The sequence below is a fragment of the Notolepis coatsorum genome (assembly GCF_963971535.1).
Source record: "Notolepis coatsorum genome assembly, chromosome: 6".
In the NCBI taxonomy this organism is placed as follows: Eukaryota; Metazoa; Chordata; class Actinopteri; order Aulopiformes; family Paralepididae; genus Notolepis; species Notolepis coatsorum.
This window is the reverse complement of record NC_140170.1, coordinates 114,999,092-115,012,563: the sequence shown is the minus strand read 5'-3', so window position 1 is coordinate 115,012,563 and position 13,472 is coordinate 114,999,092. Positions and strand designations below refer to the sequence as shown.

General features: G+C 43.1%; 1 protein-coding gene across 1 annotated transcript in view; it reads right to left on the bottom strand.

Moving 5' to 3' along the window:
- Positions 1–670: 670 nt before the first annotated feature.
- myg1 (myg1 exonuclease) overlaps positions 671–13,472 on the bottom strand; it is a 68,208-nt gene continuing 55,406 nt past the window's right edge. Inside the window, exon 7 of the mRNA XM_084317801.1 lies at positions 671–1,475. Coding sequence (XP_084173927.1) covers positions 1,286–1,475 — 190 coding nt within the window. The 3' untranslated portion in view covers positions 671–1,285. The remainder of the gene's footprint in view (positions 1,476–13,472) is intronic.

Below are 13,472 nucleotides of genomic sequence, written 5' to 3'. Positions count from 1 at the left end.
TTCGGGGTACATCCTAGTCAAGGTAAGGGCTATATGGTATCAATCTTGCGTTGATACAAGAATGTTTTCATTGAGATCCAAGCCTATGTGTGTAACGCTAGTCCATAACGTATTCCATTGGTGACGATCAAAGCATCGAAAAACGACCCCCCCTCCCCCTTTCATGCATTCATGATGGAACATAATAGCCATCATATGCATTTGATTTTTTTATTATGGCGTGTGTAGGGACAAAACACCAATGCATTTAGTATAATACACGCTGCGGCTTATAACCAGCCTCTCAGGAATTGGCCCGGATCATTCCGAAATAACACTCATATTCACCACGGTATAAAATAGGAAAGTATAGATGGAAAAATTATTTCTTTTTTGCATCTTGACCGGAAGAAACTCAGTGTCAAATGACTATAGTATTGTATCCATAGCTATAATATAGAATATAGTTATAGCTCTACAAACAAGGTGACAGACTCCATTCGTTTAATGGCTGGCATCGCATAGCCATCGGCCGGAAGAGGCATGGCACAGAATGTGTTAAGCACTTCAAGGACCTTGTGTGAACCCTGTGTATATACATGAAAATAATACAATAACCAATCAATTTAAAGTTTGAAACAGCTCAGCACACACACTTATCAAAGGCATCGACATTTTGTATTGAATGAGACCAAATTTCCATACGCAAGTAGTTAACCCCATCAGTGTGTGATCAACCACAATCCATAACCATCCAAAATGTGACAAATCCTCTGATTGTCTTACATAGCACACATAATAATAATAATAATAATAATAATAAACTTTATTTGTATAGCACTTTTCATACAGAGGTTGCAGTTCAAAGTGCTTACACATGACACTCATATGCCGCAAAGTAAGGTATTGAGAAAAGTATCGTTTTGGTATCTGTATCGAATCCCAGGTATCGGTATTGGCACTGGTATGGAAAATTTTCAAACACTCATCCCTACTACTAAACATAGACTTTCCAGACACCAGAATGTCAAATAACCTTTTATTACAAAACAATTGTAAAACAGACACACAGCACAGGCAGCACCCGTTTTAATGCGACTACAGGAAAAAACATTGGAGAACAATGTGCGCAAGTATGAAAGGGCCACTAGCCCTGCACTGTTTATTGGCTGCCATCTTTATACCATAAGCATTAGATCTTATTCAAACTCTGTTCTAGTGAGGACACATTTCCAGCCATGGTGACTTGAATGATAAACAACTAAATCAAAACAACTCCATTCTTGTCAGTGGCCTTGTGACCAGATCAACTGCTGCCGTTGACAGGGCACTTGGCTGCAGCCTGCAGGGTCCTCCGGGCCATCTCCAAAGCTCCCTCCTGGGTCTTATTCCCGCCGATGAAGCCTCCGGCGTGGACAAAGATACATCCCTTGATCCCACTGAGCTCAGACAGCGCCTCGTCCCGAACACCACGCCACTCCTCCAGCAAGGACAGCCTGGGACGAGAGAGAGAAGTGGGGACAACAGATGGGACACAGAGGGACACAGTTAAGTCAGGTGGGTGGCCTTGCTGACACACAATGTTCCCCCGCCTACCCACACATATGTCCCTGCACCACTACACCACAGGTGACCCGCTGTTGCCTCCACACACACAGTACCACTGCTATCATCCCTAGCAAATAGAGCAATACGAGGAGCGATTCTCTTCTCAAGTAGTGCAGAAAATCACATATCAACACAGCAGAGCTGACCGGTGTCGGTGGTGCAGCACTCAATAGGCTATCCAGAGGAGGAAAGACTGGCTCAGCTAGGAGATAATGAGTTCAGCAGGAATATCTCAAACTGGATCTAAATGGCATATGAAGGCAAAAAAAAAACATAAAACTAGCTGCATTTACCACCCACTGTCTCCAGCATACTGACATACTAGACCTGCCTACGGCCTGGCTGTCAGCATACTGACATACTAGACATATTAGATCTTCTGTGCTCCATTATTGAGACTGGCAGCCATTTTGTCCCGACTCCTCACTCCCACTCATACACCTGAGTATCTGATAAAAAGGTCCCTTAAACACTTCATAAACCCATAACAATCTAATTTTATTAAAATGTCACGCCAAACTCAGCCTCCTTGTCAGATGCTATATTAAGGTATAATAAAACATAGGGTTAGGCTCTTTCAAATTATAGACTGTTTTTCCTATGAGCTCATCTCTCTCAAAACTTGAAACGTATCTCTATACATCCATATTTGACATGTGATAACGTGGCTAATCCCTGTTAACCTAATAAATCCACCATCGATGGCTAATCCCTGTTAACCTTAAATAAATCCACCATCGATGGCTAATCCCTGTTAACCTAATAAATCCACCATCGATGGCTAATCCCTGTTAACCTTAAATAAATCCACCATCGATGGCTAATCCCTGTTAACCTTAAATTAATCTACCATCGATCCCTGTTAACCTTAAATAAATCCACCATCGATGGCTAATCCCTGTTAACCTAAATAAATCCACCATCAATGGCTAATCCCTGTTAACCTAAATAAATCCACCATCAATGGCTAATCCCTGTTAACCTAAATAAATCCACCATCGATGGCTAATCCCTGTTAACCTAAATAAATCCACCATCAAGCCACAGTACGGCTGGAAGGCGGCTCTCAGGAAAGGTCAGCAGGGTTAATAATGAGGGAAGGGAAAGAGTAGGAGGGCACTAACTGTGTTGTTGTTGTGTGTTAATCACATACCAGGAAGTTCTGACTGCCAAGATGACCATTACAAAAAAAAACAATACATTGACTTATCTCAAGCCCTGCCCTCTTTTCGTGATCCGCCAATCACAACCATTACTTCTAACTTTGTTTGTCCAAGGGACAATTGGAGAATCAAGAAAAGAGGGTGGGGCTTGAGATAGGTCAATTAGAAAATCTACTTCTCCTGAGAGGTAACGCAGAAACTCTCAGAGGCCCTACAGTATATGTAGCTAGTGTACTACTGTAATTACCTTAATGATGAGGGCAAATTAATGGGTGCTTCCATAAGTAGTCACTCAGATATAGGTTAAGTCGTTAAAATAAGAAAATAAAATCCTAAAATACAAGCGAAAATGTGGTACAGTCTTAGGTAAGCTGCCTTCTGTTCCATTTCCCTCTCCAAGACAATGACGAGTTTTTTTTAATAGACATGCCGAGGTGTTGTGAGTTGAATCTACTGTACCATCAGTTTACTGACTCACAACACAAGCCATGGCACCATCTCTGTACTAGCGATGTGACACACTTCTCACATTCTCTCCTTCCAACACTGGCCCATAACCAGGCCTCAGCCAACCACGTGCCTCAGCCAACCACGTGCCTCAGCCAACCACGTGCCTCAGCCAACCACGTGCCTCAGCTAACTACCGGCCATACCCAGGCCTCAGCCAACCACATGCAACAGTGGGTGACATTATTGTCACAAGGAAAGAGGAAATTACCTACCTGGGTTCCATCCTAGAGGCAAATCTTTCATGTGACAAAATGGCATCCAATGTAATAAAAAAAGTCAACCAACGAACAAGATTCTTGTACCGGATCTCCTCTCTGGTAAACAAGAATACCTTGAAGACTAACAGGAGCACTCATTCAAGGGTACTACGACTAAGCTTGCACCTCATGGTATCAAAGCACCTCAAAGGCCCTTAAAACAAGGCTACAAACATCACAAAACAAACTGGTCAGACTACTGCTTGGCCTTACTCACAGGGCACGAAATTAACTTTTTGACTCACCGGCCAGTGGCGGGTAGATGGGAAGAATCTACCCGCCAAGCATATTTCTTACCTGCCACATTTTTTTGATTAAATTTTTTTATTTTTATTTTATATAATTTTTTTTAATAAAATATATATATTATATAATCATACTTGTAGTTGTATTATCTGCGAGACATCGCCACCACGCAACAAGTCAAAATGCTCGCTATCTGCAAACAGCTCCACTGTCTGTGTGTATACTCGAGTAGCCTCCAGCTCCAGTAAGGATTCTCCGGCGCTGCAGCTGGACCCTATACTCTATAGTCTATACTCTACATTCAGCAGCATGCAAGGATTCTCCGGCGCTGCAGCTGGATGCATCTCCGTCTGAGTCGCGTAGTTGATGATGTCACACATAAGAATTGTCAACAGAACACACAGAGCCTGGTGGATGCATGAAGCGATATAAATAAACCAATAGCCAATAAATGTGAAGTTATCTTTGAACCCCTGTTGTCAAGCCTCGTTAATATAACCCCTTTCCTCACTAATGGAACTGGTTTTGTGGACTCGCTGACGGTGCTTTGAGCGTTTCCAGGATTAGCAGCTAACGCTAATTAGCTTAGCTCCCTACAGTGCAAGCAGGCGCCACGGGCAGTCAGGACAGAAGAGTAGTGGATGTGACATCGGTAAACAAGCCACAAATTAGGCCTGTCGTAAGACCAAAACACACTGCAGTTTTAATTATTTTACATGACTATTTTGTGACCCGCCAAATGGCGGACAGACCTCTCGGTGGCACTCGCCAAACCTAAAATCTGGTCGCCAATGGCGGGTGGCGGGCTCTAGTTTCGGGCCCTGCTTACTCACAAAACCCACCTTAACCCTGCACATTTTGACCCCTGTAGATATTTCTTTGTAAATCAGTTGTGCAATAGTCCATTTTGGTGAGTTGTTTCTATACAATTCACTTATGACATAAGTCATAACGCAGCATGAGTCTCGGAACGTGCATACTGCGTTGTGTGTGAGAGAGAGAGCGATAGATATCGCGGCTATTTATCTACAAAGCAGGCATGGCCAGCCCACCCTCATTTCACTGTATGCCTTGTGTGTGTATGTATGTATGTATGTGACAAATAAACCTCTTGAATCTTGCCATATTCAATCAGTTTCAGTAACTACAGAACAGTACACAGACACACTTGTTGTTGTTTTGTGGTCCGGGCTTGAACTTTCCATGATAAAGTGTCCATATAAATCAATTTAGTTAGATCCAACACTGTCTGAATGTACAGTATCTCGTGATTATCTCTCAGACTCCTGAGAATACACGTCTTATTACCGAACCAGCTAAACGACGTATAGCCTAGCTAAGCTAACTCACGGAATCTGAAATGAAAATACTCCTGGCTTCTCCTCCAAGCGGCAATTATTTTCTGTCTGACGACTGACGAGTGACACAGTGGCGCAGAGTGCTGTGTGACTGCTTGCTGCGAGCGTTAGAAAACCGCGCCCCCAGACATCATATTTGATTTATTAAATTATTAAATGTATTTGCTTGATCCATTTACATTGGCTGCGACGATACATTGGCTGCAGTGACGCCCACTCAGTGAGCGTTAAGTCTAGCTCTCAGATTTGGAGGTAGATGTCTATCAGGAGAGTGTGACGTGAATCACGCACAAAACAATGATTTATATTTGATATATTAACGTTATTGTGCATTTTAAACACAAACACTTAACATGAGTAATTATTATTTATTTTAAACATGTTTATTGTATTTGTAGAGTCCAAAATCTAAAATACACTATTTCTTCTTCTCCTTCTCTCTCCACCAGGGGGGGCGGCGCCCGAGCGCCCTCTATGGACCAGCCGCCACTGCTAGGATGGCTTAGAGTAGACGACAGAGTACAGCAACTTGCAATGGGCCTGGTCTACAAGATACACTACACCACTAAGGTACCCATGTACATGTCGAAATACTTCACAAAGGTCAGTGAATAGCACGACCACAACACCAGAGGGAGTTCCACAAATCATGTTCAACCCAGATTCTGCTCAAACAAGGGACTAAACACGTTTCACAATTATGCAACAATAATGTGGAACGCCCTACCCAAAACCGTGAAGGAATGTGAATTCCTACCCTCCTTCAAAACCGCTCTCAAAGAGTACCTATTGCAGGGGCTGCAATTAGAAACTGGCCCCTGTAAATGTCCAAATTTCCCAGCCCAATGTACGGTTTCTTTCCCTTCGGATGTATATATTTTTTATGATCTCTTTTTACTACACAGTTCTGTATATCTGTTTGTCGTGTATGTCATAAATGTCATGATGAATTGAAAATGGGGGACCCCGATGTAAACAAGACGAAAGTCTTTTTCTGGTCTGCATCCTCTTAGCAGTTTGTTTTGTATTGAGCTGTACTGTATTGTACCCATTCTGCAATCTGTTAATAAAGTTTTCAATCAATCAATCAGCTAACTACCGGCCAAACCCAGGCAACCACATGCCTCAGCCAACCACCAGCCAAACCTGCGCCTCTGCCAACCACCGGCTAAAAGGTGATTTATTTTTTTAAAGAACAGAAAATTGTATTACATTGCTATTAAAATGATATAGACCTACCACTCAATTTCAGCCCTCATATAGGTTTCCAATAACTCCAGACAGTTTGGTTTGCATACTGTATTTGAACATTTACGTCCATCTCATAAAGTGAGGAAAGAGAGAAAGCCACCCTCCATTTAATCTGGTTATACCACCAAAAACACACATCCGCCACTTAATCTGTTTATACCCCCAAAAACACACATCCTCCACTTAATCTGTTTATACCCCTCAAAACACACAGCCACACAGGCCCTGCCTTAATATGTTATGCCACAATGATGTACAGTCCCATCGAGAATCAATTAGACCAGATGGGGAAGGAGGTTGAGACAGTAACCAGGGTAATTTTCTTAGAATGAAGTTACATTTTTATGGTTCAGTTCAGATAGCTTAGGGCTGGGCGATATGGCCTAAAAATTCAATCTTCGATTTATTTATTTTTAATCCGATTCTGATTTTAATCGATTTTTTTCTCCTGAAAACTAGAAACGCCTAGGAAATCATTCAAATAACCTTTGTTTTTATTTGACACAAACAAATTATCAAACAAAGATGAATTTCCCTATTGGGATTGAAGTGCAAACCTAACTTTCACCAATCTTCAATTAAAAATAATATATATATATAATATATATATATACCGTATATATATATAATAGGTTACTCTTGATCAAACAAAGATGAATGTCCCTATTGGGATTAATAAAGTGCAAATCTAACTTTCACCAAACATCACTTTGTCAAATAAAAGGTAATTTTTTTTTTTTTAATCGATTAAAATTTTTCAAAATCGTCCTAGATCATTAATTCGAATGAATCGAAAAATCGATTAATCGCCCAGCCCTAAGATAGCTCTACAATTTTATAATACATGCTATGAGTCAAAGTTGAAAAATCCCCCATGACAGGAAAAATATGCATATGCATTATGAAAGTTGAGGGGTATATTCCCTGTTAGAGTTACAATGACCATGCAACATCTTAAAACTACGGAACCAACTACGGCGACAATGGAGGATGAATTTGACCCCCAAAGCTGGCATAGCATACATCACCATATTGTTTTCATAAGCAAACCTCATACATACGTATCAGCCAAGACCCCCCCCCCCTTCCTCAGCAAGGTGATGGTGATAAAAATAGACCAATTTTTCAGAGGCAGTAACAGGGACAGGTGATAATAACACCTCTTTCTAGTCAGAGTCGACACGTGCCTGCTGGCGGGACCCAGTCCACCGGGGGAAGGAGCCATCTGGAGCTACGTTTTCATCTCATTGTTTTTGCTCATTGTCCTCGTCTAGCGCATAACAACCGCCATGCGCTGCATTCAAACAGACTCCGTCTGGTCCTTTAGTGACCTAAACTGGTGTCTTGTCTTTACAGTTGGAGGGGAGTCATATCGCCCAGGCTGGCATGATGTTCCTCAGGCAAGTGGACAAATAGAAGGAGATGGGGGGATAGGAGGGGGGGATGAAGAGAAGGATCGGAGGTGATAATATAAAGAGGGGCAGAGGAGGAAGATGTGGGAGGGAAGGGAGGATGGTAAAAAAAAAATATGAATGAAAGAGCAAAGGAGATGGAAGGAGGAAAAGCGATTCTTTGATGAGACTGAAGGTATGAGATATAGAGAGATAGAGAGGATGGGGCAAAGGGGGGAGAAGATATACAGTAGGGGGAGAGAAAGAGATCAAAATAGAACAGGATTAATGGATGGAGAGCAGAGGAAAAGGTAAAAATAGATATAGATATAGCGTAATACAGGGAGAGGAATAGGAAAGGAGAGAGGAGGGGAAGAGAGAGGAAAGGAGAGAGGAATGAAGAGAGGGGAAGAGAGGAAATGAGATAGGAAGGGAGAGGAAGAGAGGAAAAGAGAAGATGGGAAAGAGGAATGAAGGGAGAGAGTAAGGGATGGAGAAAGAGCCAAAGGAAGAGAGGAAAGGAGAGAGGAAGGGATGGAGGGAGAGAGGAAGGAATGGTAGGAGGGGGGTAAAAAGAGGGATTCAAGGTGTTTAAAAGGTGAGGCATACAGAGGAGATGGGAGAAGGAAGAGGAGAGATTGTAACATTAAAACGTATCATAAGAGAGAGATGAAAAGGTAGAGAAGAGAGAGAAAATAAGAGGGTGGTTGTGAAAGTGAAAATGTAAAGTGATGCTGGAGGGGCAGTGAGAGCTCCTGAGAACTGCATTAACATGCATAGAATTTTATTCAAAGAAAGCAATTTGAGTATTGAAATGACAAGAAAATGTAATTGAAATCATGTTCGGGTCAAAAACCACACAAGTAGTATGTTTGGTGGTTATTTTCTCAGATTGCCATGAACGCATGTCAATATGGCCAGGAAGAAATATAGGTGGGGGGTGATATTGAATAGTTTCATTTGAAACTAAAATCTCCAAGATGAATCCATGCCCTTTTTTCAGTGGATGTGTGAAGATTTTTCCACTAAACATTATTTCTAGTACGCCACCCGTCCTGCAGATGTCTCTAGTTTGTCATCAACTAGCTGGTTATTATTGAGCTGTGGCATTACACCATACAGCAGGTGATTATTATCAACTACAGTAGCAGGTTATCATTGAGCTGTGGCATTACACCATACAACAGATGATTATTATCAACTACAGTAGCAGGTTATCATTGAGCTGTGGCATTACACCATACAACAGGTGATTATTATCAACTACAGTAGCAGGTTATCATTGAGCTGTGGCATTACACCATACAACAGGCGATTGTTATCAACTAGGGGTTTGGAGACCCCTGCAGCTAAAAAATAGATACAAATTCTCATTTATACCTACCTCCATTCGTGCCATCAATGGAGGAGGCAGGAGAGGGCGGCTTTGAGGTGGGTGGTTGCTTGTTTGACTGTTATGATCTGATCCTGCGACCATGTACTGTACATGTCTGTCTGTGTTCTTGTTATGCATGTTTGCTGTGTTTTTTGGAGATCCTATTTATCTGCTGTAACATGAATTTCCCAGTTTGGGACATACCAATAAACTTGACCTTGACCTTGATTATTGAGCTGTGGTGAGAGATTGTGACAAGAGGTGGAAATAGAAAGTATGTGACATGACAGCTCATGACTGACTGCATACTATTCTCATCCTCCCTACTGACGTGTGATATGTACCCAGAGGCTCTTCAATACACCCATTTATTTCACTGCACACCGGGTTTATAATGAGACCGTGTCCAGACCACGGTGAACACATGATAATAATAATAATAATGCAGGACCTGTGCAGAGGTCTTTATTTGGCATGCAACGACACTCAATGTTTTTTTAGTGGTACACACAGCGGTTAGTTTAGCACACACACTGGAACACACACGCATGCATTGTCTTTTTAGGATCGCAGATGCGATTTGTCTCTGCGATTAACCCATCCCGTCGTCCTTCCCCCCCAAGGGCAGCCGGGAGCAGACAGGCGTCAACGTGAGCCGCGCCAGGGGACCAATCCAAGTGCTCCTGTCCGTCTTCGTCAAGGACGCCACAGCGTTAGCGATCTGTTGTTGTGCATGTTTTTCCATTGGGTTTATCTTATCGGGGCGGAAACCCTTGCGAGCACGTGGAGAACATGCAAACTCCACACAGAAAGGCCTGGGAGATACCCCACCTGAGTACCTGGCATCATGGAAACCTGGTCCCCAAGCAGGAATCGAACCCTGGACCTTCTTGCTGTGAGGCGACAGTGTTAACCACTACACCACCGTGCCGGATCCATAGAGAGATAACAACAAGACCTCTGACCTTTAGGGGCAGCTGGTTAGTGAGGTGGACGAGCAACACACTGTGCTGTGGATTTCCTACCTCCTCATTTATATAGTTTTGTCTGGAAAACTAAATGTTGAAAGTAGTTGTAAAGTTGTAAATTGACAACTTAGGGGGAATTTTAGGGGGGTGAGGTGGTGGGGGGCTGGAGCAAGATCTGTAGGGTCCATCAACCTGGACCCTCTGCAATTTGCATATCGCCCCAACAGGTCCACGGAGGACGCCATAGCCCATGTGCTGCACACAGCAGCATCACATCTGGACAAGAGGAAGGGGAACTATGTGAGAATGCTGTTCATCGACTACAGCTCAGCATTCAATACCATAGTCCCCTCCAAACTCATAGCCAAGCTCAGGGACCTGGGCTTGAACTATGACCTGTGCCAGTGGGTCCTGGACTTCCTGACGGGCAGACCCCAGGTGGTAAGAGCCGGCAACTGCACCTCCTCATCCATCACGCTCAACATAGGGGCCCCCCAGGGCTGTGTTCTGAGCCCCCTCCTCTACTCCCTGTACACACATGACTGCGTAGCACAGCGGAACAACAACACCATCATCAAATTTGCTGATGACACAGTAGTGGTGGGCCTGATCTCTGCCAACGACGAAAGGGCCTACCTGGAAGAGGTAGAGAACCTGTCACAGTGGTGTCAGGAGAACTGCCTCTCCCTGAACGTCAGCAAAACAAAAGAGATGATTGTGGACTTCAGGAGGTCGGGGGTCAAGGACTACAGCCCCCTCAGCATCGACGGGGCACCAGTTGAGAGAGTGAACAGTTTCAAGTACCTCGGAGCCCACATATCCGAGGACTTGACATGGACCACACACATTGACAGTGTTGTGAAGAAGGCACGACAACGCCTCTACTTCCTCAGGCGCCTAAGGAAGTTCCAAGTCAGTCAGAAGATCCTTAGGAACTTCTACTCATGTACAATAGAGAGCATCCTGACCGGCAACATCACCTCCTGGTTTGGGAATAGCACTGCACAAGACCGTAGCAGACTACAAAGAGTGACACGTTCAGCCGAACGCACAATTAGAGGGGGGCTTCCCACCCTCCAGAACATTTACAACAAGCGGTGCAAGGGGAAGGCTAAGAGAATTATTAAGGACTCGAGCCACCCGAACAACTGCCTCTTTGAACTGCTGCCGTCAGGCAAGCGATACCGGAGTCTTATGGCGAGCACAGAAAGACTCAGAAGGAGCTTCTATCCCCAGGCCATCAGGCTGCTAAACGAACAATAATCGCTAAACGAACAATAATCACTATGCAACAACCATCAAATGCACACAGCACACACACCCACACGCACACACACACTCACTCAAACAAACAACACACTGCAGCACCCACTCTCCACACTTTAGATCACACAAACACACTTACACTTTATATTTATTGATAAAGGATTTGCACTACAACTCGTACACCTACTGTGAATTGTACCTAAACTGCACCTCGTCCATTTATGCCTTGCACTATATAGTATTGTATATTAGTACACTGCACAGTATTGTATATTGTATGGTAACTACGTCTACGAACATTGTACATATGTCTAAACTGAACACTGTGACCTCTTTTTTTTCTTCTAATTTTTACTACGTTTTTATTTCATACTTATCTTGTCATGCACAGTCTCTGGAGCGCAACAGTAAGAAGCATTTTGTACAAAAGTATTCTGTACTTCTGTATGACAACTATTAAAGAAACTTGAAACTAGACTGTCAAATCATTATGCCCAATAATCGTATTTTCCTTTTCCTGCCCCAGAGAATTTCAAATCAATAGCAATAACCTTGAATGCAGCAGTGGGAAATACTGTGTACCACAAGAGATGATGTGACAGCTATAAATACGATTACCTCCCCTAGAGATTTTGAGAGTTGTAAAGAGTCACAAATCTCCATCATAGTCCATTACAATTTCTGTCAGGTCGACTCTCAGGATGGCATCAGAATTGGATGCAAATGACTTTGTGAATTCATCACCAATTTTTTATTAGTTTTGAATACATGTACTTATCCTGACAATTTTTATTGAAAGCAGTGTGATTTCTGGTGGAGGGAAAATAATAACTGAGAATTATTTAACAGAATCTGTTAAATAGCGACATTTTCTTTACGCCCATCTTTGTGAAAGAGTGTGATACTTTCAGTAACCGTCATGGGAACAACATATGGAGCCATTTCACTCACTCCCTGCCAAATACCACAGACGTCCTCTGTAATTGTGACATCAGTGAGTGGAGTCAGAGTGTAAAATGTGTGTGCGTGTGCGTGACACAAATGACAAAAAAGACATTTCAATCTGGCGTGAGTCACTATGACGATGGAGACACTTCTCTGGAAGAAGCCAGCAGGATCTCACAGTTCACACACACGCCTGTACGTCAGACTCCGACGTTCTGAGCCAAGTCAGCTCTCAGACCAATCACTCAGCCACTTGGCTGCACTGATATCACTCCTCCGTTCCATTCTGTTAGTGCAGATAAAGACGATGATGAAACAGTAATGTGTAGTCCTGTGCTTTAAGTGACCATGTGATGGGCCGCGCCAGCAGAGATAAGTAGAGAAGACCAGCCAAGTGTATGTGGCCTACAGTGTATACAAATTCTGTTCTACAAACTCTAATAATAACCTTGAAGAAGATTTGTATAGGTCTAAGGGACGATACAAAGGCAAAATGTTGTTCCGTTATAGGAGCCTCAGTATTGTTCATGATACTTTTGCTCCTCAAAACTCACTTTGATTTGGTCTCAATCAACAAGGGCCGTCCCTGCTTCAGACAATATTGCACATAGATTTTAAGATGAGTTTTTAATGCCCCTGCCTCTGGAACCATAAGGACCCTTGGATTGGTCTAGGATTGAATCCGGCCACAGCCTTCTCTCCTGTGTCTCCCCAGACTCTGTCTCCCTCTCAGCCTCCCACCTGTCTCAATAAAGAGGAAATGCAGAAGGGGGTTGGACTGTCCACTCTCCGTTAGGGAAAAGATAGGGGTATTGTCCACATATTTTGCTTCAAGAGGCTGCCCATGTTACATGTAAGAAGAACTATACATTGTCATATTCTTCCACCCTTTACATTAGTGTAAAAGAACAGAGTGATCAGTCTACATTTATCAGGTTCAATAAGGGCTGCCTGGTACCACTACCAACAAGCATTCACATACAGTCACATATAGTTCCTAAATCAACTCCTCACCAGGGATTCAGAGCTAGGAAACACATTTGCACTCTCATCCAGAAAGAGACCCCAATACAGGCCCACTTCCCATTTTGGGGTTCGATGGTAAGCTTGATAAAAGGGGATGCAGTCATAGCAACACCACTATCACTGACATCT